At 39.9% G+C, this 27,541-nt stretch overlaps 2 protein-coding genes across 4 annotated transcripts; both read left to right on the forward strand.

The window, feature by feature from the left end:
• The first annotated feature begins 363 nt into the window (after window positions 1–363).
• On the forward strand, window positions 364–4,541 carry LOC147314469 (uncharacterized). Of its 2 annotated transcripts, none has more exons than XM_086262813.1 (2): window positions 364–1,811; window positions 4,258–4,541. In XM_086262813.1, the coding sequence occupies exon 1, from the start codon at window positions 398–400 to the stop codon at window positions 1,637–1,639; it is 1,242 nt and encodes a 413-aa protein (XP_086118939.1). In that variant the 5' UTR covers window positions 364–397; the 3' UTR covers window positions 1,640–1,811; window positions 4,258–4,541. The 2 variants fall into 2 exon arrangements, with proteins under 2 accessions (XP_086118939.1, XP_086118938.1); XM_086262812.1 differs by lacking the exon at window positions 4,258–4,541 and adding an exon at window positions 2,272–3,003.
• Window positions 4,542–7,824: 3,283 nt separating this feature from the next.
• Window positions 7,825–27,135, forward strand: LOC147314470 (HHIP-like protein 1). Of its 2 annotated transcripts, none has more exons than XM_086261422.1 (15): window positions 7,825–8,051; window positions 8,184–9,054; window positions 16,921–17,185; window positions 17,692–17,971; window positions 18,089–18,214; window positions 18,293–18,436; window positions 19,938–20,050; window positions 20,301–20,441; window positions 20,585–20,659; window positions 20,978–21,104; window positions 21,320–21,465; window positions 22,538–22,619; window positions 23,058–23,140; window positions 23,500–23,796; window positions 25,574–27,135. In XM_086261422.1, exons 2-15 carry the CDS (start codon window positions 8,749–8,751, stop codon window positions 26,344–26,346), a joined length of 2,958 nt encoding a protein of 985 aa, XP_086117548.1. In that variant the 5' UTR covers window positions 7,825–8,051; window positions 8,184–8,748; the 3' UTR covers window positions 26,347–27,135. The 2 variants fall into 2 exon arrangements, with proteins under 2 accessions (XP_086117548.1, XP_086117549.1); XM_086261423.1 differs by having other exon boundaries at window positions 7,825–7,992.
• The last annotated feature ends 406 nt before the right edge of the window (window positions 27,136–27,541 follow it).

A 27,541-nucleotide genomic window follows, 5' to 3' on the forward strand; every position in this document is an offset into this window, starting at 1 on the left:
GAGAGATGCACCAAACGAAAAGCCTTACCTGAAAGAGCGGCACCCCTGGTGAACATTCGAAGTTATCGACCTCTGGAACTGGTTTGCATGGACTTTTTATCACTGGAACCCGACAGGAGCAGAACCAAAGACATCCTGGTAATAACAGATCACTTTACCAAGTACGCTGTCGCTGTCCCCACTCCAAACCAAAAAGCAAAGACTGTCGCCAAATGTCTCTGGGACAGTTTTCTGGTTCATTATGGTATCCCAGAAAAGCTCCATAGTGATCAAGGACCAGACTTTGAGTCACGCACAATAAAAGAACTCTGCAAAATGGCTGGAATTCACAAAATAAGAACTACCATACCATCCACGAGGAAATCCAGTCGAGCGCTTTAACAGAACACTCCTGAATATGCTCGGAACACTCACCACAGAAGAGAAAACTCACTGGAAAGATTTTGTTAAGCCCTTGGTCCACGCATACAACTGCACCCGGAGTGATGTTACTGGCTACTCACCCTATGAGCTCATGTTTGGTCGACAACCTCGCCTCCCGATTGACCTGGTCTTTGGACTGCCTGTGGACGGCAATCAACTGACTCATTCGCAATATGTCCAGAACCTGAAGTCAAATCTAGAAAAGAGCTACAAAATTGCCATTGGCAATGCGGAGAAGCTCATGGAAAGAAACAAGAGCCGTTTCGACCAACATATCACCCCCTCTGAACTGGACGTTGGTGACAGGGTGCTGGTACGTAATGTGAAACTCCGAGGCAAACACAAAATCGCAGACAAATGGGAACCAGACATCTATGTGGTGGTAAAAAGAGCAGAAAATCTTCCAGTGTACACTGTCCGACCGGAGAACAAATCCAAACCGATTCGTACTCTACACAGAGATCTCCTATTACCATGTGGATTTTTGCCGCATTCCACTCGAACCAACCGAACAACTGTAAAACCAACCAGGAAGCAGTCATTCAACCCTTCTGATGAGGACTGTGCACAACCTCAGTCAGACGATGAGGATGAAATGATACCGCATCAATGGTATGATCCTGTATCAGAGCCTCTGCAATTCACCACTGTCCACAATCTGCCAGAACCGTCATCCGCCGTTCCAGCCACTGAACCTTTACCATCTGATACACCAGTCTGTGAACCTGCTACGCTCCCTTTGCCTCCTCTTGAGCCAGCAGAGAGCGAAACCCCTGACTCAAAAACCCCCGTCAAGGAGGAAGCTCCTGATACTGTGGAATCAGAGGACAGTCTGTCCTCTGCTGAACCTACCAATGTTGAATTGCGGACTGAGTCCAGTATGTCCTCTGCTGCTGATCTACCATCTAACTCTGACACCTCCAGCTCTGAACTAGAACCTCTGAGAACATCAACTCGGACCAGGAAACCTCCGGACCGGTTACAATACTCTACGCTTGGTCAGCCCATCTTGAAGAGTATTCAGGCACTAGTCCATGGCTTAACCACTGCCTTTACTCATGCACTGGAGGATGAAGAGGACCATCTGCTTACTGCCACTGAACAACCTGTCATCCGGACCCAACCACCATGTACAGGGACGTACATGAGATTGAGGGGGGAACCTGTAACCCATATCAACTACTCCCTGTCACATGACCCACGTCAGCTGATTTGAGGTCCCTCTTCTGATTGGCTCCTCCCACGTCGCGGCAACTCTGAAAACCGGCTGTGGAGGGATACTTCCGGGTTCGACTCCTGCTGTGGCTGTGAGCTTATGGCATTTAGAACGGTGTTGGAAAACAAAGCGTTTTCTCCCCTCAATTCATCTTTAAACTTTAAACTCAGCGGTAAGTGTCCTTAATATCTTTCAACCTTTGGTTGTCAGTAACCAGCCGATCGTTTTCGCGATTAAAAAATGACTTTGTGCGGCAGCGCTCCCACCGCAAGCAGAACTCCGGTTCAAAAACCGCTGTTTTTGAACACTTTCTTTACTTAAGCATTTTTATGGGCTTACTTTGAAACAAAGTGCGATTGAATGATTATTGTTATGTGTTGCCTTGAATTCGGCTATGCTGTCTGTTAGACAGTTGTTTTCCTTTATTGTTGTTTTTGTATTGTTTGTAGCGAACGCTACTGGACTGTATAGATTAAGCTACGTAGCTAAGATGATTAATGATTTAACTGTTGTACATGGATTGATGATGATTTATGGTTTGCATTGTTACCTACACATGCAGAAGAATATACTTGTTTACCGGTAAACTGAATCGAACTTGATGTGCTAATGGACATTTTTCTGACCTACAGGTCAGGTTTTTTTTTCCCTCTTTGAATTGATCTTCTTCATATTGAAGTGGCGAGCCGGTAGGACCATTCTTTCTTTTCCCCCACTTAGCCGTCTTTGGATTACGGACATATTTCCCCCTTGTATGAAGCTGGACCCTAAGGAGGAATACCTTAAAAGTGAACTTTAAAAAGAAAAGGACCAAAAAAAGGACTCTTAGCAAAAGGACTCTTGCACAGAAAAATCACAGCACTGATTTATTATTTAATTGTGGACATTTACGTTGTGTGTTGTGTTAATTATTTTGTTCCATTTCCCCTTTCCCCTATTTATTCAATATATTTTTGGTACAAGACATTGCAGTTTTTGGTCTCATCATTCACACCATCTGGGCTCCATAAAGAACTATTTCTTCTGCGCGTCAGTCAGTAAATTCATCCATTGACATAAACTAGTCCTTAAATAACTTAGCGTTACACTCCGATAAGTCATATAGAGAACTGAAGGGATGAATTATTTGTTCTCTGACTGAACGATGGCATAGAGTACTTAAGAGACAGAAGTTGTTGCAGAGGTCTTGCTTTTTATATTTCTAATGAATCACAAGAGGTATTGTTCTTCTTCTTTTTTTTTTTAAAATTAGCCTCCATGTTAAAACATTGTATAAATGTGTTACACTCAGTTTGTGTTTGTATGCATGTATGTGTGTGTGAGTTTGTGCACGTAAGCAATTAAAGCCCTCAAACACAGTCCATCTGTAGTCCTGCCAGGGATGACTGTCTTTGAGGTGTCGAGAGATCCTCAAATACACACCAATGAGTTAATTCATATACACACAAAGACAAAACCTTTCTACAAACAAAAGCCTTCCATATTATTTAACATTTAGTCTCTATTTTGACTTTCTAGTTTCTTCTATCTAATACTCAGTTTGACCTTTTGACCACAGAATTACCTTGAATCTCAAGAAAAACTTCTATAAACAAAAGATGCTGTTTTTGCCGTTGTTTTATTTTGAGGCGAGGATACCTAAGGGAGGACATCTCTTGCCGATAAAATGAAAAACATAACAGTTTGTAGGCTTCATAAGACACAAGGATCGCAAGGAACAAATCTATAAGAAAATTCAAAGCATTTAGTTTCCTGGAAAGAAAACAGAAAGTCACCACAAGACAGGAAATTCTCATATTACTGTTTTTCCTGCCAAAAACAATGATCACTAGATTTTTGGCGGTACATTTAGTTTACAAGGGGGGATGGGCAGGGAAAGGAGAGGAGAACGGATTAATGACTGATAAACACAGATTTAAAGAGCTAGACAGTCGACAGTGTCATGATGACTGTTTGCACTTAGAGATCAGGGCTGCCTAACCTATTCCTAACAGAGAGCTATGCAAGATGTAGATTACAGTATTACTGTTTACATTATGTTATCATTCATGTGTCATTTGACTTTTAAACAATGAAGTTTTCATTTAATACTAGTAGATTCATGACAAGGATTGTTTTAAGTGGATCTGAACTGATTTAAATGAGAAGACACTGTGTCTGTGAAAAAAAAAACAAGTTTTCCAAGCAGATGTACTGGCAACAATGTCTATATTTGGTGTTAGAAGGGCAGAGGAAAACAATGAGGTGAACTTGGTCACAGTTTTCATTGGCAGATTAAAACTCGAAGACCCTTCAGGCATAAATACAGGCCCCCTGCACGAGCACACAACCGGATGTAATGATGCAATGATGTAATGAGGGCAATGCATTACAAGCAGTACAGCAGCGACTTGTCATTTAAATCCTAAGCCATACCAGTCTTTATTGTCCTCTTGAACTTTCATGGGAAAGTATGATTTACAAAATGTATATCAAGTTCACTTCAGTACGACCAGTGACCAGGACCACAAACTCACCATTAAACTATTTACTGAGGTTGCTGTCCAAAAGAGCTGAAGGACTGAGTTTCCACAGCTCAGCAGTTCTAAACAATCTTTTTTTTTTTTTTTTTTTTTTAGCAAAAAGAGTCACCCCCTTCTGTCCATTAGGAAGAAGACACCCAGAAGCTGTGACCAGGGGGTAGAGTGATTGTCTACTAATTGTAAGGTTTGATACCCGGCTTCTCCAGTCCACATGTGGGAAACCCAGCCTGGGAGCGAGGCTGGCTCTGGCGGTCAGAAAAAGCTGCAGTCATTGAACAATCTGTAGATTGCAGCAGACAACTCGGGCTCCGTTGGTTGTGGGGCGCTCCTGGGGGAAAAAACAGAATCCATCAGCCCGGTTGCAGGTGGGCGGCTGCGGCGAGGGGCCTGGGCCGGGACCACCTGATCATCTTTGTGGTGCGATGTGTTCAGTTAATGTTGGAGAGGAATAAAGGAGTGAGAACTGAGAGCTCTGTCATCCATGCTTACCTCCACATTGGGTGTGAGTGGAGCCCTCTAGTGGTCCACCACAAGGGCAACATTATGTAAGTTCCTGTTTGGGCGCTATAAAATACCTAGTTTTCTAAAAAGTTTGATATTTACCAAATTCGTGGAGTTTTTGTTTTTGTTTTGGATTATGTGTTGTGTTTCGCATCAGCTATTCAAAATGTGGTGCTTTTCTTACTTTTTATTTATTTAAGTATTTAATCACTACCAGCTGGAGAAAAGGCCACACTTGGTGGTTTGTTTAGTCACCAAACAATTTAGCGGGGTTTTGAAAATGATCATGGTTTGAGTTAAAATATACCTTTTCACAAGCCTAACTACATTTTAAAACATTAAACTTAACTTTTGCTAGGTTGCCAGGGTAACGTGTTCCAATCCCCAAGCCTGCTAGGCTGCTTAGATATGTATGTCTGAGTGTCTGTTGTTACTTTTCCAGTAAATTATGACTCACTCGCTTTGTCATTCAAGTCATTTTAAAGATTGAAGCATTTTACAAGCTGAGCTGAGCATAAACAGTTTACAGAAAATATGTTAATCTTTCACAGCACAGATCACGTCACGTCTCTGCAGATATGATCTAAGAGTCAGCATTGTGTAGACTTTCATTTCGTCGTGAAAACAGCCTGTACTGATTTCACTTAGTATGAAATCTCCAACATCAGGACATTCTACAGGTATCTGTACTGCAAAATGATTCTGTTTCACTTCCCTTCAGTAGAAAAAGCTTTACTTAGTAGTAGACCTGATTTGCTATTATACAGAGCTCTTTTTACTACGTTGATCTGTTAGCTATAATGGATTATGCAATTTCATAACATTACATCACGCAAAGTGCCCATTTACTTAATCCAAGGAAGGTCTGGCTGTAGATTGTTTTTGCCTATGAGTGCAGAGTGATAAAGTGTCTGACAGTCAGCCTGCCAGATGGGAGTCACTCTAATCTAAAAGGTGGCTCAGCAATAATGAGACACAGATGGTTGTGGTATGTTTATATAAAAACACATACAAATCACAACCAACCATGCAAGTGTGAACTCCTTTTTTAAGAGTTTCTTTTTTAAAACTGGAGAATAAACTTTCACTTATATCTGTTACAATATTTGTAAACGACTATTTGCGTCGGAAATTACTGGTTATTTGGAGATTTCGATTGAATTATCCTATTATTTGAAGTTATCATTTTAACTTAAATACAGTGTTATCCATTATCCTACCCAATCCAATTTTAACTGAAGAACACTCATTTTAAAAACGCAAGTTTGAAACACCACACAACATATCCATTAGCATTCTTTGTTAAAATTCTGTCCACACATCTGGACATCTAATATTCACCTTTTTTTCCCCTTTATGTTAGATTTGCATTGTTTATTGTCATTTATGCTTAGAAATATCTACTTATATATGCTTAGAGTTTTATAATTAGTTGTAGATTGATAGAGGTTTGATTCTTAGTCTGCAGAGACGTTGTGTGCATTCCAGAGTGCTCTGGCATTCACACCCACATTCTGGGAGCATGGGAGAGGTCGTACCTTGTCTTATTGTTTTATGGTAGGATAAACGTATCTATATCTGTTTTAGGCTAAGTGCCTTCTGTTTAGATGAACTGCTGGACTTCCAGACCAGCAGGTTTAGGGAAGTCGATTATGGGGTCACACTCTGACCACACACACACACACACACACACACACACACACACACACACACACAAACACACACACACACACACACACACACACACACACACACACACACACACACACACAACGCACAGGCAAGGTACTCTGTGTGTATGTAGACGTCATATGTTAATGAACCTATGCTTATTCATGTAACCTCAATAAAAGAGCAGTGTTACGGGGGAGAAGATGAGAGCAACTGGGGTCAAGCGAAGGAACGCCGTTTGTCCAGTTCTCTCCCGTGCACGAGAAACATAAAGAACTTTGCCTACTCGTGTCTTGCTTTGCTGTGTAATTTAAGCTACAAACCTATCACTTTATTTCAGGTCTAGAGACAAGTCATTAACCACCTGGACACGAAAAGTGGCAACCGAAAAGAGTGGTTGCTGTGGATTGCAGGCCGGCACTGTGAAATCAGTTGCTAAAATCATCGATGCCTGCAGACCTGTCAGTGACCCTCTGGCAGTGACCACTCACTAGGGAAAAATGTGTATTCCCTAACCAGATGGCTTATGGTAGCTCAGAGCTCCTGGATGAAACTGGCTGCAAAGAGGATATCAAATTTATATGGAAGACTTCACTTATCTGTAAACCAGCTACTCAAACACATTGGCTACCTACTTGCCAAGTTTTGCTACTACTTGGCAAGTAGTTAGCAAATGTCCACAGACAAACGGGCATCTTTAAAACTACCTTGGTGGGGCACCTTATACGTCTTTGCAACCAGTTTCACCTGGTGACTGCTAGCAACCACTCGCCAACCAGTAGGAGAATAACAATTTTTTCTTAGCAATCATGAGTTTGCCGGGGGGGGTCATTGAACAATCTGCAGCACTGTGTTGTTTGGATCCCGGTAAAGACGGTAAAGTGTTTGATCTCAAACTAAAAGAATGAGCTGCAAAAACCTGAAGAGTCATGTTCTCTGTGCTGATTATAATGCATTAAAATATAAATTATATAAATCTGAAGCAAGTCAAAGTAGAGAAACATTGTATATAAGAAGTTTAAAGGTCTCTTAACTGTCCCCCCCCCCCCCCCCCCTTTTTTTTTTTTTAATTTTCTGACTTGGGAAGAAGCTATAATTCAACTAAAAGTATTCAAACAAATTAGTTGCAAATGTTTGCCAGTTGTGCTCTTAAACATAAGATTCAGGTTTGGAATAGTGCCTGGAGAATCCATTGGTCTCTGCTTCCAGCACACGTCTCAGTTCATCTGACCACACACACACACACACACACACACACACACACACACACACACACACTCGACCTCACCAGTGTGAGTAAGTCTGTCTGGAACTGTTAGACACAGAGAGGAGGTCTGGGAATGCTGAAGGTGGGGGAGTTCAGAGGAAGAAGAGGTAGAAAGTTGCAACTTCAGGGCAATATGGACCGCATGCTATGGGGAGGAATGCATGTGTCTTTGTAGGAGAGTGAAAAAGCAAATGAAAAGAAGAGAGGAGGGGGAGGAGGAAAGAAGCAATGAGGGAGGGATCTCAGCTAAAGCTGCAGCGTGGCTGTGTCTGAATGAAAGGACCTCTCACTCTCACTTTCTTCTGCTGTCTGTCTGTACCTATGGCTTCTGCAAACGAGCACGTCCAGACCAAACACAGAGCAGAGACTCTCCGAGTGACTTCAAGCTAGAAGTAAATATTTTTCAGAAACTGTGGCTGAGGGTGCAGCATTTTCGATTGCTTTTCGTAAGGTTAGTCCCTCTTTCTAAGAAGATTAGTACTTTTGTTTATTTGCTTTTAGTGCACCAACAAACTTATTTTTGAGAATAAGTTGCAATGTGATTGATGGTCAGTTTCAGTGACGGGAACCTTATCTCTTTCAGGAGCTTCTGCTGTGACGTGCAGGTGTTTATGCAGATATGACTGAGTAAACTCTTCTCATCACAGAAATTTGGGACATTGCTTGGACAGACCTTCAGGACTGCTCTGCAGTTCTCCTGAATAAAATAATTCACTGGATCTTGGATCAGATTTACTATATTTTACCTCATTTTTGTCTCACACATCTTGAGGTTAGCCTACCATGTGAGTGTGTTGTGTGAGTTAGATTTAACTGGAGTTATCCTGAGTATTTTGTAGGTTTCTGGCCAGCTGGCAGGCAGCTGTGATGGAGGGTCACTTCATACACACATTCACACCTCTAGACATAAGCTCACTGATGGCTGCCTGAATCTGCAGAGACAAGCACACCAAATGAAAACATCAAACATTCCACTTTAACTTTCAGTTTCATATTTGCGCTTTATAGACGTGATGTAACCTGTACACTCATTTCCTTTTCTTACCTTTTCTAAACTCAAATACCACATTCACACTGACTTCATTTACTACAATATTGGGTCAAGAGACAAACTATCCAGAACTGAGAGAGCGTATACTTACAGCACGATGATACAGACCTGCAATTTGGTCCCCAGATGCATCTTGCAGCACACATCCCCTCACCACCTTCTCCCCATCCTGCTGTTGCTCCTCCGTACCTGGTGGGGGAGCTGTCACCCTCAGTGTTTGGATTACAAGCCTCCATTTGAGCCCAGGCAGCCATTGGCCTTCTGCAAGGAGTATTCCAAGTTTGGGTGCTGTGATGTGGAAAAAGATGAGGAGATATCGGGCAGGTTTTACAACATTATGGAAAACTTTGACCATTCAGGTTATGCAGCCTGTGGCAAATACGTACGCAGCATCCTCTGCCAGGTAAGAGAAACATTTATTCTAATTTGATTTGATCTCTTTGATTTGATGAGTATAGGTACAAATATTCAAATCAGACTGTGTTACACATGTTCAGTTTAGAATTCAAACTCATGTTTTCCACTGTGTGTATAATAACTAGATTTTATTATGCTATTTTATTTTATTTATTATTTTATTTTAATATGCTGTCCTCTAATCTAGCATCACAATTGTGACTTTTTACATTTAAATTAAAGCAGATTCCCCTCTGGTTTGTTTTAGCAGGTAATAAATTCTACTACATATTTCCAACAGGAAGATATAAGTGTGTTTAGTCATGTGTAAGAAGCTCATCATAAAGGAGAACCAACAAAATATTTTAACAGTTTAATGAATACATGATGCTTTTAGACAGCAGTTACTCATACCAAAAGCCAAACCGATGTGTAAATTGAACATGGTGAATATAAAGCCCAAAGGATCATCCAGTGGAAATAAACCCTCCAAAATCAAGAACAGGCTGCCTTTTGCTAAGAGAGTTGAAGATGAATGATTGCGATGGGTTTTCTTTCCCTCTGTCACCAGAGCACCTGCTCATGGGGGTCATAAGATTGGTGAGGTTTTCTCTGTTTAATTTGTATTATTGTAGGGTCTGATGCAACCCATGGAGTGGTGTGTATCAGACATCTGGCCTGATTTAAATGTTCATATAACACTACGGTGGATTTTTCAAAAAATATGTTAGTAATTCCTTTACTGTACCGCATAACCGTTCAGTTTATTGTTGCTAACTTTTCTTCTTGATGAAATGACAGTACACATGGGTGTTGAATGAAAACATAGATATCCAAAAATTTCTGCCACAACTTCACCAACTAAGGTGCATGGAGTGGGACACCTGTTGAATAAAAACAAAAAACGCGCCATTGGTTGGACTTCTTACCTGATACATGATGTTCAGGCTTGTAAAAATTGTGGATTCTTCCAGTGAATCCTGCTATTTGATGTAGACACAAAATGTCTGGGTCCATGGAGGTGATGTTGCATGGTCATCTGTTCACAAACATGTACTAAACAAATCACAGATTAGTTGTCATCATTTTTTTTTAAAGCCAAGAAAGTTGAAATGGACTGATTGACTGGAAATCTGATAATTTGCAGTCTTCTTGGTCCTGACTGGTGACCTGTTGGCTAGCCTCACGTGCATTCAAATGTGAGCTGGTCCTTTTCATGCAGCCACCTGCTAGCATTTGGCTGTGGCCATTTGCGAGTTCTACTGTGAGTAGGGAAAACACAAAACTGGCAAAGTAAATTGGGACAGAATCGGCAAATGTTCTTAGCAAGAGACCTAATCAGACACTTAAATCACCCTCACCAGCTGAACATGAACATTTTAAAGAAGCCAATAAAGGTGACGGCGCTATGGCTAAAGTTAACGTGTTTAGATCCAGCCAGGTAGCAGCCTTGGTATGAAAAAGAGGTCAAAGAAAAACAGTCTGTGTCATCTTATCTGGTAAAGTTACAAGTAAGCGTGAACTATGTGCCAGAAAACATTAGTTTCTCAGATGAGGCACAGACATAAGCATAAGACAGCCAGTCTCCAGAGTTTGAACCAGAACAACTGTATGAAATTGCAGAACAATTTAACAGCACATTCACTTTTCCAGTAATCTCACAAAAATATGCATTAAGGTTTTAACTACGCCATCAGAAGACTTGGCAATATTTGAATGAAGTGCCTGTGCCAACATTAGGTGTGGAGGGGAACAACTGAATTTCACTTAATGACAGCAGAGAGACCATAAGGCAGAGGTAGAAAAATGAACCAGCAATCCCTAGGTGAACATAATATTTTTTTTTCTTTAACTTATATTGTTTTAAAAAGCATTGACTCATACAATTTTGGCATGAAAAAAAAACTTTCCAAATGCATTATTGTGTTATTCTTGCAATGCAGTTTAATAAAAAATAAGATAAAAATAAGATATGAAATACTTTCCTTATCCCATATTTAGGAAATTCATTTTTTTAATAATAGTTAATGATGATGATGATACTACTAATAATAAAGTGAACATGGCAAAACAGAACATAAAATAAAATAAATACTCAACTTTTAGTCTCTGTTAATAGTTTTGGATATTTTTTATTCTAACGAGTTTTTCTATTTTAGTGTGAATGTGTTTTAGTTTCCTTTTTCAGCTCTTTAATCTTAAACAGATCCCAGTGCTGAAATCCAGCCCCTCCCTTCCTGGAATAACCCTTGAAGCCACTCCCACTTACTGATGACATAATTAGGCCCTGACTTTGCAGCTCAGACGCTTACTACGTGCAGATCCAGAGCACAAATTAAATGATAGGTGCAGCACAAATTTGGTCATGGCCGTATAACTGAGATAAAAGCTTCACTATGCAGAAGCCAAAATAATCGGGTGGGTAGCTTTACCATAAATAACACTTTAATTTTTGATGTCAACAAGGAAACAATGAAAACTAACAAACTTGGCGGCTTCCCGGCAGTTTCATACATCATACGTTATGTAAAGATGGTGACGAATCGTCCAAAAATATAGACTTATGTTATTGTGGTAATTATAGCCTGATGTGGTTCTTACCAAGCAGTGCAGGCTGGATCTCAAGTAAAATTGCAGAGCTGCGACTCACGCACCATTTACAACTGCTGGATATAGGTGGAGCTCAGACGAAATATACATTCAAAAAGTTTAGCATGATACACATGTGCTGTGTAGACTGCAACAAAAAGCCTTTAAAGAAACTCTCATTTACATGAGCGCTTTATATGAAAAGTTATGTTAAAAATAAAGAATGCATTTTTGGTTCCATTTGAGGTATGTTGATGCTTTTGTGTACTTTTTAAACCTTTTTCAATGATGATGGTCCGCTCTGTGGTTTTTCGGCTCCCAAGTTCATAATTTGAGGTGAAAGAGGCCCGGGAGGCGGTCAGGTTACCCCGCTGCCAGGGTACTTAACCAGGGCAAAAGCCATACACTGAAGCCGTCTGTTCCAGCTGCAGAACGGAAGCTTCCTAGCACTGATATCAATCACAGCGTGAAGAGAGGGACAGGCAGACACATATTAAAGAGAGAGACAGAGTGGGAAATGAGTGTGTGTGTGTGAGTCAGGGAGACGGGAGGAAGACTGTCATTGTTCTTTGCTTACTTGACCAAACAAACAACCATTTCCTCCTCAGGCCAGGGGTCCAGGATATATCAGGTTGCTGCAAAAGAGGAGCAGAGAGAAAAAGGATGAAGAAAAGCACAGGAATAAGAAGAGATGAATAAAATCAGTGAAGATAATGTCAGGCATAAAGAAAAGAGAAAAACAAATGAATTAACGATAATAAAAACAGACATAGAGATAATTTCAAGGGCATTCTGTTGCCCTTGAAAAGAGTGTGCATTTGTGTGTTATAGTTGTGCTCTGCTTTCACGTGGCTTTCTCGATGGGTTTTCATTTATTTTGTCATCAAATAAACCATTAGCAGCACCCTCAGTTCAACAAGACCCATAAAGGGGCTGTTTGAGGATAAAAAACATTTAGTGAGCACTGCACCAAGCAGCAGAAGTCCAGATTAGTTGTTTCCCTCTTGCATTTTTAATAAGCAAGCTTTTAGTACGGTAGCAATGTGTCTGGCTGTGTACAACGTCTCTTTATGTCTGTCTCCACGTTGGTTGAGTGTGGAGTAAGTGCATATGAGAGCATGAGGGTGGGAATGGATGTTTGTATCTGTGTGTGCCTGTATGTCTGTGTCTATATGTCAGGTTGGGTGTCAGGCGCCACCTCTCTGGGGACATCTCAGGCCCTCCAAGGTTTGGAGGCCTATCTCCCCCCACCACCACTTCCCCTGCCAGTGGCGGACCCCCTCAGACATCGGTGCGTTGGTGGTTCTTTGTGTCCGGGGATGGGCGTCCAGGTACACACCGGCTCACTCCTTGGCGGCCGCTTATCGGGGCCTGGAGCCTGGGGCTCGCTCGGGCCACTTCGGAGGTGGGGTGCCCCCGGCCTCTCGGCCTGGGGCTCGGTCACTCAGGCGCAGCTGGCTGCCGGCGGAGCTCACGGGCGCATCACTGCAACTCCCCCTGGCTTCTGCTCCGCGGCTGCTGAGTGAGCCCTCATCTGGGACTCTCCTCAGCTCTTTCCGGGACAGTGGCGCGGCTGGCCCTCTGTTGGTCTTCCTTGGTCTCTTGTGTTCTGGGGGCCTCTGGATGTCTGGAGTTTTGATCTCCTCCACACCTGCTTCACGCCCTGGAGGACGGGGCTGTGGCCCCCCCACACCCTCTAGCAGATTATTACATGAAGGAACCTTTTAAAAAAACAAAAAACAAGCGCGTCCATGCTCACAGGTGTACACACGGGTGATCACACCCACAAACTACACCCTTTTTGGCTCCTACCTCAAAGCACACTGTGTTCTGTTGATCTTATGTGCTGCACAATAATGTTTAATATTTAGTATTTACTGTCATATTCCCATATATCATTGTGATGTTGTTTATTCTATTACTCTTGTTCTCTTCTGCTTGTTTTCTTTTTTCTTTCTCAGCTGGTGATCCAGGTGATTGATATATGCATTTTTTTTTCTCTGCCCGTTCTGTTGGTTTTTGTCTTTTGCCCTTCTCCCCCGTCCCTCTTCTCAGCTGTTTCTCTTTCCCTCTTTCTTTCTCCCCTTCTTTCCCCCAGTCAAGTCTGTCCCGTATTCAGTAAGTGAAAATAAAATAAACAATAAAAGGTGAATCAAATGGACCATTACGGCAAGGCTGGGATGGTCAGTTTGGTAAAGTAAATCCGTTGGGCATCTTTCTTTGCCTTTAGACAACAATTCTGATGGCAAAAGAGCCAAACGGGACAGGCCAAAAAAAAAAAGAAAAAAAAAAGCAATGTGTCTGGCTGTTTCACACTGCTCTCTCAGTTTAAAAACTCAGCCTGTGTCATTTCCTCAGACAGGGTCACACATTTACCTCTCATCTGTTTACCATGACTCTTTTTTGTCTCTCAGCTACAATAAAACACCAGCGTGTGGAGCAGTCAGTGGAGAATCTGGAGCATGTGAGATGACAGGAATAAAATCTGAGTCTATTCTGAATTTGACGGCGTAAACACCAAATTATAGCAGCTTGAAGTGGTCGCGTTGTTAGAAACAGCTGCTTGTAGCTGCATGCCTTATTTCTACCCTATCATAGTGGAACCAAAATAGGACAATGGCTGGGATTTCAGCATGACTTGGTCAAACAAAAGATCATGTGCAGTATTTGCAGTTTGCTCTGCCTTTTTGCCAACACATGTCTCTCATTTTCAAGCAAAGAAAACGTCTTCATAACCTTATACCTTCATAACCTTATTGAACTTATACATTTTTCCTTGAACGTAGCATCTGCCCCACATGCCTGTTTACTGCTTTCATCAGCAGTTCCAGCATCTCAGACTGAACACAGCTTTTGTTTGGCCCAGTAGAGAGAAATCTCTTTCAGAGAACACTCTGATCTTTTCCACAGTAGTACTATCAAGATGTTCAACAAGAGTCTGCGTTGACTGTTTTTGCCAAACTCCCCACCTCCCCGTTCTCTGTGATTTATAAAAGTCAGTGTTTCAGTTAACACTTGGATGGAACAGCAGTTTAAGCCATCTGTGCCCTAAAAGACAAAGACAGACACAGAAATGTAAAGTTTGATGGACTACTGTATGATCAGCAACTGTGATGAAACATTTTATGTGATACAGTAAAAAAACAGACAAAACAGTGTCCAAAAAGTATTGATAGTAATCGATTTGTCACACCTTTATATTTAAACATATCCATTTTAGTGTGGGCTACAGCTTGAGTCATGTTACCTACTGACACTGTGAGTTTGTCCATATGTGTGTAATTGTGGTCTAAATACTTAAAAAAAATCTGCTCACAGGAATATACACCAAACACAAAAGACGGCCTTGTAGTCTTACAGGTGGTAATTAGGATAAAAATCAAGGTCAAGTTTTAAGTTCTGGTCACAGCTGGTCAAGGTCTGGCTGACTATACTTGTAATAAAGCAGTAATAAATATCTACATACCCAAATGCTTATATTTGCCCGATTGCCAAATTGTAAATATGACGAAACAGTTATTACCCACAATACACTGTTCAAACTCTGGCGTCATCTTCCTGGTCAAAACTGTTTTTTGTACCACTGGAAAAATTGAACTAGAGACAGTTGGTTGTTGGTACTGTTTCTACATAGAACAGAGATTAGATAGAGGTTTGCATATAGAAACAAAAATCAAACAATTATATTAAAATAAATAAATTTAAAATCTTTACATTTTGCCCCAGACTGCACTGAGTTACAGGATCTTTTCTTTCTTTTAACAACTCTGGAGTAAAGTGCTCTGCTGGTACAAATAATTAAATACGTTACTGCTCATCCATTTCTACCTGATGTACTTTGTCTTACCAAATAAAGGCAAGCGCAACAGATTTATATAACAAAAAAACAAAAAAACAAATGGCAGGTGTTTATATTATTTTTCAGTATGTAGATTCACTAGTTAACAGGACATCACCCATTTATTTCCCTTGTTACTGCTTTGATCTTTTTCTCATAATGAGGCTTTTCCTACATGTACCCAGACTGTTAAAAAAAAAATCTGAATGCTGAAGGTAAGAGTTTTACAGCTGTTGTACTTGGTGTACTTGGCGAACAGCTGTTGCATCACTGCATTCAGTGTCAGCATCAAATGCAATTGTTTGAGTGCAAAGTTAAAGAAAGGAGCCAGAAAGCCTGTGATTGTGAGGTCAAGAAACCACTGAAGGTTTTTTTTTTTGCGAATATCTGCTTTTGCTTCATTCTAATCAAGGAAGAGATTGCAAAAAGAAATCCTTCAACACAAACGTTTCTCTCACTAGAAAGTCAAGCAAAGACGTCCAGGCAACTTCTGTGACATTGGTCCATCGTTTGGGGACTATTTTTCAACCAGGGCTCAATGAAGACAACAAAAACTTAAAAAATCTTTTAGATAAAAACACATAAGTACATGTTTTCATTTACCAATGTCCTTGCAAAAATGTTACAGCAAATAATTACCAGAAGAGGCATTGTGATGACAGGATTAAAAACAACACGTTTTGTCCACGTTGACGTTATTCAGTGACATAATTTTTAAAGTGCTTTTGAAACTAAATCCACCACTTACATAATCACTGTAATAATCTCCATATATAAAAACAGCTGAGATTAAGCGTCAGACTGTGAAACAACACAAAAATATCCCATATCTGCTGTTCTGATCTGTGCTAAATGAGCGAAATCTTTTGCAACGTTATTTATGTTTATTTATTTAAATATTTACTTTTGTTTAAATACCAAAACAGTTATTTGGAAAACTTTACTGATGTCAGAAATAATTCACTGCAAAGTGAAAATAGGTTTATGAGCCCTTACAAGAAACAACACCAAATTTAATCTAAACACTCTTGATCTACCAAACCAATCTTATGCTGGTTTGTTGTTTGGGATTTGTTTACTGGATCAGTTTGGTTTTTCTGGCAAATGAAAGCGCACCAGTTTGCATGATGATGGTTTGGGTGCCATGGCTCTTTGTGCCTAAGGCACACCATTCTGGGTGTGGACAGTGTGGTTGTGACTTAATAACTGAGTGGACCTTCCTGGGATCCATTTATACCAGGCCGCACTCAGACAGGCTGCATATATCTCAGGCTTGCCCAGTCAAAATGAGGCCCAGAGGCTGTGGAAGAACAAATACACAAATCCATTTAAGTGATTCATTACTGAATCTCATACATTTCTGTAACTCTACCTTTGATATTAGCTCAAAAAAGTTTTACATTTTTAAATCATATGTAATGAAACGGTATCTGTTGTCCTTTGAAGGAGTGTTCTCCATATGCTGCCCACCTGTATGATGCCGAGGACGCTGACACACCCATGAGGGCGCTACCTGGACTCTGTGGGGATTACTGCTCTGACTACTGGCGGCAGTGCCGGTACACGCTCAGCCTCCTGCTTGAGGACGTAGGGAACTCACAGCAGTTTGCAAACCTGACTGCCACAATTGAAGAAGATCACAGAAGGTTTTGTGAATTTCTGGTGTTGAAGGACAAAGAGTATTGCTATCCTAGTGTCTTGACAAATGCAGGTATGAGTTACATGTTGTATGAAGAGGTTAAAAAAATGCATCTCGGTGTAACTAGCCCAGAAAAAGGTCTAGAGTATACAGCCTTGATAGCTCTGAAGCTGTTATTAAACACATCAATCTGTGAGCTAAATGTCAGCGTCAGTATCAAAATGATGCTCCACATCAGCAAACCAGCTAGCATGCTTAAAGTGAAATGTTTAAAATCATTAGTACGAATGTTAATGATGGATGCAAACAGTCTGAACTGCATGCATGAATTTGAAAATATCCGTGTCTGCACTGTCTCACCAAGAAAATCCCTGCAATGAAAGAAAGTGTGGGTGGAAGAGCTCTTCATATTGATTTGTAACTGCCTGAACAGAAGCTGAAAGTACAGTGCATTGCTGTAAAATAATTACAGTTTTAATTTGGTGCAAATCTCTGCAAGTTTGATTGCAACTCAGTTTGCACATGTGATTAGACACATGCCAATCTACTCTCCCGTGTCTTTTTTCCCCCACCCTAAGAGTTAAATGCTAACCTGGGATTGCTAAATGAAGATCCCGAAGGATGTTTGGAGCTGTGCTTACAGGAAGTTGCCAATGGACTCCGTAACCCTGTGGCCATGATCCATGCAGATGATGGAACTCATCGCTTTTTTGTTGCGGAGCAGCTGGGTTATGTGTGGGTGTACTTGGCGAACGGCTCTAGGATCGATCGACCTTTCCTCAACCTGACTAAAGCCGTCCTCACATCCCCGTGGGCTGGAGACGAGAGGGGATTCCTCTGCATAGCCTTACACCCTAGGTCTTTTTTCCAATCAAAATACACATTTAAATAGCAACATTTAGTTTTCAAAGGAAAAATTCATTGTGCCAAAATGTGAAATGCAGCATTTCCATTGAGCTTCTGTTTCGTTCACAGGTTCACCACTGTCAGAAAAGCCTACGTGTACTACTCTGTGTCTGTTAAGAAGGAGGAACGAATACGAATCAGCGAGTTCACAGTATCAGCACATGATGATAATCAACTAGACCATTCTTCTGAGAGGTGCTGTATTTAGTAGGTCCTTGCATGGTCTTAAATGACACAAATACATTCATCATCTTCTCATCTCTCCTGCTGTAGAACCATCCTGGAGGTGGTGGAGCCAGCATCCAATCATAATGGAGGACAGCTTCTTTTCGGTCACGATGGGTATCTGTACATCTTCATAGGTGACGGTGGCCGTGCTGGAGATCCCTTTGGAAAGTTTGGCAATTCACAAAACAAGTCAGTACTGTTTAACTAATGTGTTTGCATGTTTGGATGCATGCATAGACCCACAATGTTGATTTCACATTTTGTGTTAAAGAAGATGTGAAATCTCAAATAACATGCAAATATAATAGACATAGTTGTGATTGTGAAGAATGCTCATCTTTATAATCTTCACGAGGCCTCATGACGTTGTCAAGATGTTGACTTGATAAACAAAATACCAAAGTCGAGTCGGAGCAGGTAAAGCGTCAGAGAGTCCTGCCAAAAATGGGTTCCAGATAGTTAAATTCCTCTCAAATCAAATCTAATTAAAAGGATCACATTTATGAGGAACGTTTCTGCATTGAACAGAGGGCATTATAAATGATAGTTTTGCAAAGACTATAATTCAAAACAATTTCTTCAAAGTGACGAGTGAAAACTTTGTTTGCACGTGTCATAAACAATCATTCATGATAACTGCCAGGTTCTGTGCTGTGCCAGTTTATGGAGATTTCAGTCTTTAATTTACAAAACACTTCAAATAGGCATTCCTCCTCTATGGTTTATCATTATACCGAGAGCTGCATTGATTGAAGTTTATTATTTTTGAATTTTTAGCACAGAAAATTAAAGATAAAGCCAAAAAACCTTTGGTTGCAAGTCACAAAGTTCAGCCAATAGAAAAGAGCATCAGGGAGTTCAAATATTGCTCCTCATGTTTTGTAAATCAATACTTCATCCTGTGAAATGCACCAATAATGTCACATTTAATAGGTAGGTTTGCATTTTAGGGCTGACAAAAATAGCGATCTATCTTTAATGTTTGTATCAAGAAAGCAAGTAAACTTCCTCCAAAACTGGGACTTCATTTAGAGCTGTTAGCACCTTTTCTCCAGAGATGGACAATTTAGCCGTTTGTCTCTTCCTGAGGCTGTTTTTGACAAGCCGTAGTAGCTCTTCTGGGAATGCAGCCTGCCAAGTCTAATATTGACATGACACACTACACACATCATGGACCACCACACACTGGAATGTGGAGGGGAGAGAGAAAGTGAGCGAGAGTGAGTGCAGGGTGGTAAACACTGGAAAAAGTGGACACTGGAAAAAGGCCATAAAGGCCATTAATAATATTTGTTTTAAATTATTCTTTATACAGAAATTACACCCATTTGTGAAGGTAGTTCCTCTTTTCCTTACATTTCTAAGCAGATGAAACAACAAGGGAGAGAAAGGTAGGGAGAAGGAAAGAAACAGCTCATGCTAAACTATCCCACATTGATGGTCAGTGTTATGACAGCCAGTGGATTCAGATCACTACTGTCCATTGTTCATGATAGACGTAGCAGGATGGATTTTGAAGTGTCCAGAGCTATACTCTCTACTCAGATTCATTCAAACAGAACTGCAAAACAGATCTGACCGTGCTTTTCTGGCGTTAAATAAACACTTACGGTTGAACCATTCAGTCACCACAGTCTTTATGATACTCTGAGTCATTCTTCCTTTTTTGTCTGGTCGTTACGTTTAATAGGTCAACACTTCTCGGCAAGGTGCTGCGTGTTGACGTTGACTTCAACGATAACAGTGCCCCGTACAGCATTCCCTCAGACAACCCATTTCTGGGCGAGAAGGAGGCACGGCCGGGTAAATGAATTTCCTGTTTGTGTGGAAGACTGTGATCATGTCTGGTGACTTTGAAGATGCTGAATGGCACACTTATTAATGCTAATCTAGCTTAGCTTTTCTCTCATAATATTGGACTGCGGTGGGACTGTGTTTTTCTTTCTGTGCAAAGCTGGAAAATGACTGTTCGTGTCAGAAGTGCGTCCTCACAGAGGATGTCATTTTTGTTTGTGTTTTCCATCCACGTATTTCTTTCTTTGTTTCCCTGCAGAGGTTTATGCCTATGGAGTTCGCAACATGTGGCGTTGCTCCATTGACCGCGGTGACCCCGTTACCACTGAAGGCAGAGGCAGGATGCTTTGTGGTGACGTGGGCCAGAACAAATACGAAGAGGTAGACCTCATTGTTAAAGGTATGATAATTGTAGTTTGAAGGATGATTTTCTTTTTCTAATATGTTGATTTCCAATTTTTCCAGCATCAAACCGTTTGAATACATATAAATTGTAGAACTTTTTTGCTGAGTAATTTTACTGTGTCAACTCTTATTTTTAAGGAGGAAATTACGGCTGGAGAGCCAAAGAAGGATTCAGCTGCTACGATCGTAAACTCTGTCAAAACTCATCCCTCGGTGAGTCTACAGTCTGGGTTACTGAAAGTCCATAAATACAAGTATATTTTAACCAAATTATTTAATATTTATACAGATATTTAATTTGTAAATTAAATTGTTACAGCACACTCTTTGTTCTCTGTAAAAGCCTCCTTAGAATAGAATAAAAAAACTGTTGTCAACTCAAAAGAGATTTTAAATAACGGAACTTCATTGTCCTTTAATTTCACGAGCTCAGGTTTCTTACAGGGTACAGTATATTTCCTGTTTGTTACAATGATGTAGCAGTGACACTGAATAATAAACGAGGTCTGATCTTTGTTTATGTGTTTGCAGACGATGTCTTGCCAATCTTTGCCTATCCACACAAGCTGGGCAAGTCTGTGACAGGAGGATACATCTACAGAGGCTGTCAGATGCCCAACCTTAACGGACTCTACATCTTTGGGGATTTCATGAGCGGGTGTGTGTTTGTAAAATTAAAATTTCAAATGAAAACACTCGTAGCCTTTTTTGTTTTTGTGGATTTCTACCTAATCAGTGTCCAGTCAGTGTGCTGTTGAACTGCTCTGCACAGGGTTGATTTAATAATTTACAGTAAAAATGCATTGATGTGAAGCTTTTGGACTACAGCTCTTGCTATGCGTAAACATTATATGTATCTCTGTTTGTGTTTAGGCGTCTGATGTCTCTTAGGGAGAACGTTACCACAGGTGAATGGCAGTACAATGAAATCTGCATGGGAAGAGACCAGACCTGCAGATTCCCCAAACTTATCAACAGTTACTATAAATACATCATCTCTTTTGCTGAAGATGAAGCAGGTAATAACTGTGTGGGTCGGTGTGTTGATGTATTGCTACCAGACACTGCATCACTTATTTAATTAGGTACATTTATAATGGAACGATAAACTTGAGCCCCAATCACACACACCTAGAAACAGTCCATGAATCCCCTGGCAGCTGCCAGTTGCTTGTGGAAAATGTGTATTCTCAGACTGGTTGGGGTTGCTAGAGGTTGCTGACAGCTGGTGAAATAGGTTGCAAAGAGATGTAGGGTACTGCACTGAAACCCTCCTTGTGACACCTGCAGCCAACACTATTAAAAAGGTGTAACTTTTTTTCTGTTTCCAGTTTGTGTTGCACATTTCACAGTTTTACTACTGCTCAGTGAGTAATTGACGAATGTTTGCAGACAAGTATGTTTCTTGCATGAGAACTACAGGCAGTTTTGTCTCTTAGTAACCAAAACAATCAAAGATGTTTTTGGTGTAGCGCCCTCTTTAGGACTGATTTCACATAGCAAGAGCAAACACTCAACATCTAGTCCGGAAATACAATTTATTTTTCTACATGTCTTTGGTTTCCAGAGGATTTCCTACTGGTTTCCTGGTCTGTGTGGCTTAATGTGAAAAGAAATAATTATTTCTAACTAGTACACATGTAGTGTGAAGTACCAAAGTGGATATTTTTACTGGTGTTATTGTTAATGAAATTAGATTACTACTAAACTGCATGATTTCTAAGTTAGGAAATGTTTAGGTTTGTGTTGGTCTTAAAAAATTGTATTTCTCTTCTTTCCTGATAATTTCAGGAAGCAAATTGGAGACGAATGATTAAAGCAAAGTTTAAAATATTTTTCCCCAGAGTAGTGTTTTGGTCTCTCTCTTTCTCCCCCATTTTGCTATTTTTGTACCTCTTTTATTTCTGTCTCCCATCTGTTGTCATCATAAATATTTCCCTCTGTTCCTGTTGTTTAAATTTTTTTCTTTTTTTATCTCCTTCTTTTCTTGCTCACTGCTTCCTATTTTTTTAATCTCCCCGTTTGTCTTTTTATGTTCTGCCGTCTCTGCCTGCTGCTCTCTTTCTCCATTTCGTCTGTGAATTTTTCCAGGTGAGCTGTATTTCTTAGCCACAGGAGTCCCGAGTGCGACAGCAAGAGGTGGCGTTATCTACAAGATAGTGGACCCTTCCAGGTAACTTGCCAATGCATCACTTTACTTCATCAGCAGTTAAGTGCTCATTAAACTACATGGATGTGTGATGTTAAGGTGTGAGAGTGTGAACCCAATAATTATATATGATGGAGGTTTTAAGAGTTGGAATGCTGCTAATAAAATACAGTGCAGCAACATGTTAAAATGTTAAAAGAAGTGCTCAGAGCACAATCATCTTCCATCCCTCTCTAGCCAATCCAGGCAAAAAGAAAGAAATAAGAAAAACAGATTTTTTAAATCTTATTTATTTAATCTATCTTCATTGACTGTATCTCTGCACTAATACACACTACAATTAAAGTGGAAGCTGCTAAACACCATTAAAAACAAAACATAAAAAAAATAAATGAAAAGATACATATGTGCTTATAGTACCCAATATTGCATGTGTACTAATCTTTTCTGTCTTGGAAACAGGAGAGCACCACCAGGAAAGTGTAGCATCAAGCCTTCACCTGTTAAGATAAAAGGAAAACTAATTCATTTCCACCCAAAAGAAGGTAAAAGAAAGTCTTAAAGGGGTGTTTTTTTCTCGAATTTCCTTGCCCTGCTTCAACCTTTAATAATAATAATAATAATGGATTGGATTTATATAGCGCTTTTCAAGGCACTTTACAAGTGATTCTTTCTAGAAATTGGTGAGTTACATTTCCAGCAGTAAATAAATGGTTAAAACATGCTATTTAATATGCATGTGGTTTCTTTTGGCTTCTCTTGATGTCTCTTGATTGTTCACTTTAATGGGAGCGTTTAAATTTGATAAATCTACCAAATCAAAGCAGTTTCTTGCATCAGGTATCCAACGGATGGTTTTTAGCACTGCATAATTCTTTTTATTTTATTTTTCTCTTTTTTGCAGAGTATGTAATCAACAAGAAACCAACCACCACAGCTGTTCCTACTACAACGACCACTACAAAACCTACAACAACTAAAAAGAAGACAAGAATAGTAATAAAAAAACCTCCAATGCCAACAAGAAAAAAACCAAAGCCACCGCCAACAATAGCAGCAACAAGAAAAACAACAAGAAAGACAACATTACCAACAACAACACTGGCTCTCAAAACCACAACAAAATCTGCGTCGACCACAACAGTAAAGCCAAGAACTGTCCAGATGGCAGCAACAACTCCTGCCACAACCTCGTCCACTGGTAGGCCTGCTGGTGTACCCGTTTATCAGGCTAGCTCCACTGATTACCCAGTTTCTAGCCAAACCGCTAACCCAACCACTAATTTGACTATTAAGACTAAAAATAAGTCCACGAGACTGGTTCACACCGTGGCACGAGGAGAAGCCAGCAACGCCAAAACTGGTGGTTTCTTCGCCTACATTCTGATTTTGTTTCACATTTTTACATCTTAATTACTAAATTTATGTTTGCTTCTAAGTAAAATCCTTTGCAAATTAGGCTTAAGTGCTAATAATTTAGCTTAGCTTTCTTTTTTTTGGGGGGGGGGGAATCACACCTTCTTGGAATAAGGTAATTATAAAATCTATGCAGGCTTTCTCATGATCAAAAAGTATCAGCAGTATCTCCTAAAGGTCATGTTAAAATGTTATGATTTAATCATATTTAAATTGGTTTTAAGGGTTATTTATGTTTTTCTTCAACTAAATAATTTGCTATATAGTTTTTGGCCTTTTAACTGGTTTTACACACCGTTTTGAACTGATTAAGAATATTGTGAATATTTATATAGAAATAAATAACACATAAAATGATTTAAAAAGTTTGATAAATATGCCCCTTGGACATTTTCTCTACTTTGTTGAGGCAGATAAGCCATACTGTAACCTAAATGGCAAAAAAAAAAAAAAAAAAAAACCAGAGTAAAAAAACAAAAGGTGACTTTTCTTAAATCAATATGCATTCAAAAAATAAGTAGCTTTTTAAGAATTCATTTTTGCATCTCACCTGTCTATACAGTTTAGCAAGTCTGTGCACTGGAACATAAACATGGGGAATGGAAAATAATTTGCATAATTTGCAGAGAAAATGCTGTAAAATTATTGTTTATCTTAATTATAACTGAGTTTACTGCCTCACCCTCTTGGCTTAGTTTTAATCACAAGTTTAATTATTCAGACTAAGCCATTTGCATTTGCACAAGCTTTTGCCCGACTCAGGTATCGTGGAATTGACTAAATTGGCTTTGAATCCCAACTTCAGACCTGCTAACATGCTATTCTTTGGCTGGTTCAAGAAGCTAAAGCAGGATAAATGGTGCTTATTTATGCATTAGGTTTTTGCACTGCTTTAATTTAAATCAGGTGTTTTGGCATAATTTATTATGAATAAATTGTTCTGCATCAGCCTCAGTTTGGACATTCATCCTTTTGTGTCTGTGTCTACGTCCTTCCTTTGTGGTTGATACTATTTTTCCTTTGTCAAATAGTAAAATGAAAAATTGTCCTAAAGCAGTTTAACATTTTGGGAAATGTGCTTCCAGCTGATAAGGTCAGTGCTGTGTCTTAATTAGTTAGCTTAGCTAGAACATGGACTGCAAAAATATATTACAATATAGCCACCTGCACAGCTAAAGCTAGCATTTTAACAACATGATATCTTATTTAAATACCTACATATATAAAATACCAAAAAAATGGTGGTTTTACATTTTTTGTCTGAATACAGAAATTTTCTAGATGTATTCACACTTTATTTAAATGATAATAGAAAAAATAGTAGTATAGTAATGAGTAGTAATGAGTAGTATAGCTAGCTAACTTGCTAACTTTGCACATAACCCATTTCCTAGCAGGCTAATTAGTCGCTAAAATATCCTCTTATTTATATGATTTTTCTGCATCTGATTCTTAACAACAAAACAACCTCTGTTTCCCAAAATGTCAAACTTGTTTTATATTAACATTAGTTTCAGCACCTCATAAAACAAATAAAAAGGGTGATTCTGTCTCTTCATCAGGTTATCGCACAACCTCCACGACTGCAGACTCATCTAGGATTGCAAAAACCCCAACCATTACCACACCTTCATCAGGGAGACATGGGAGACCCCTTCAGTACCCCCCTAGCACCACCTCACAATATTTCAAACCACAACTCCTTACCACTCCATCCACAAAATTGCTGAAGCAGCCCCACATGACTTTAATCTCCACACCCTATCCAAAAGCTCCTGACCATAGGATGACCACAGCATGGCCACCGTACTTCAACCAGACGCCCCTTGTACCATCCTACAGGCCCCAGAGACCACTAATCAACACTACGCTGCTTAAAACACAGGAGGAAAAGCTGTGGCTTGGTGAGAAGCTGGAAAGTGCAGGAGAGGGCAACCAAGTGTTTAAGAGGCCGAGAGGACGGGGTAGAGGTCAAGGTTACAAGAAAGCAAGAGGAGGGTGGAGGCTGCGGGTTGGCTCAGTGCGACTTGTAAGCGCCGAAGGTTTGCCAGATCGAGGCAGAGTGGAAATTTTCATCCGTGGCCAGTGGGGTACAGTGTGCGATGACCTTTTCACCATCAAGTCAGGTAGTGTCGTGTGTCGTCAGCTTGGATTCTCGACTGCCCTGGCAGTGATGAAGAGGGCTGTCCTGGGGGAGGCGGACGACAGTGTTAGGATATTCTTGGATGATGTGGAGTGTGAAGGTGGGGAGAGATCACTGCTCGAGTGCAAGAGGTCCAGGGTTGGGAAACATAACTGCTCACATGCGGAAGATGTAGGGGTGATCTGTGGTTAGCAAGGAGTTGGTTAAAAGAAAGGGAAAAGCATTGGGAGAACTGGAAAAACTGGAAAAAATATATGGGACTATCACATACAGACAGTGATTGTATAAATGATTATTAGATCCCACACATTTTTTTAAGGATGACTTTTAATTAATTGCAATTTTCAGAATTTGTATTATCCTGCTTTTGCATTTCTGCACGTTACCTTAAAACTGCTCTATTTGCGTCTTGGAGAGAAGTGGAAAAGAAGAGCATGCATCCAACTTTTCACTGGCTTTGTGTGATCTATATGCAAGTAGCTCCTTCTAAACTCACTCAATCCACAGTTGTAAAGATAATAATCAGTTACAAGTTGAAACAATGATGATTATAGTAAACAGCAACATAGTATCTAAACCATAATTACATAAACACGGTGTTACCGCTCACAAAAGGGACTCTTTCTTAACCCCTTGTGAGTATTGTACTTAAATTAATTTTGGTACTCAGCAGTTAATGGTTTCATAATGTTCATGATGCAAATCAAGCTAAAAACTGGTGGATTGAGTGAGTTTTGGAGGTGCCTTGACATTTAAAGAAAAAAAAAATCCTGCTAGAACACACAAACATTTTTTAAATGCATAATTTTACTAGATTTATTTTCTGAGGCAGATTTTAAATAAATTGCACATGGAAACATGTTGAATGTAGTTTTAAGATGAAAAAATTATCTTTAACCAGGAAATGCTGGACATTCTGCGGATTGAATGTAATGTTTCCAGGTTTACATAAAGAGATGTTAAAGGCACAGGGGGCCTGTGATGTAAATAAAGTTTACTGCAAAGTGATTTTCTTCTAAGTCTCTTATTTGCTGTCAGTGAATTTTATTGAACAGTATCTGATTCTGCTTCAGCAACACTTCTAAGCACTTTGTTGTGTAAAACAATGAGGATTTGTAATATATTAATCTGAAATTTCTGAGACAGTTTACAGAGCATTTGACCCATTTGTCACTGACTTTTCTTGACTTACACGTAGACCTTAAACAGGAAGTAAAAATGTTTGTGATGAAACTGTGGAAACAGTCCTTACTGACCGTAAAGATATTTTCTGTGGCCCCAAATAAACATCCACACATTTTATGGTCAGATGGAATAAACATTGAAGATCTTTTTGTTTCCTGATAGGCCATAATTATCTGTTGTTGCATAAATAATAAGTAATTCC

The sequence above is a fragment of the Aulonocara sp. 'chitande type north' Nkhata Bay genome, linkage group LG14, assembly GCF_057382095.1.
Source record: "Aulonocara sp. 'chitande type north' Nkhata Bay isolate Kocher_YH1m ecotype deep benthic linkage group LG14, A_spYH_male_GT1.1, whole genome shotgun sequence".
Lineage (NCBI taxonomy): Eukaryota > Metazoa > Chordata > Actinopteri > Cichliformes > Cichlidae > Aulonocara > Aulonocara sp. 'chitande type north' Nkhata Bay.

Bases quoted from the DNA above. Each gene is read 5' to 3' on its own strand.
- LOC147314469 (XM_086262813.1), top strand. From the start codon at position 398: ATGCTCGGAACACTCACCACAGAAGAGAAAACTCACTGGAAAGATTTT.
- LOC147314470 (XM_086261422.1), top strand. From the start codon at position 8,749: ATGATACAGACCTGCAATTTGGTCCCCAGATGCATCTTGCAGCACACA. The intron at 22,620-23,057 runs GTAACTTGCCAA...TCTTGGAAACAG, and splicing joins AAGATAGTGGACCCTTCCAG to GAGAGCACCACCAGGAAAGT. The intron at 23,797-25,573 runs GTAGGCCTGCTG...TCTCTTCATCAG, and splicing joins TGCCACAACCTCGTCCACTG to GTTATCGCACAACCTCCACG.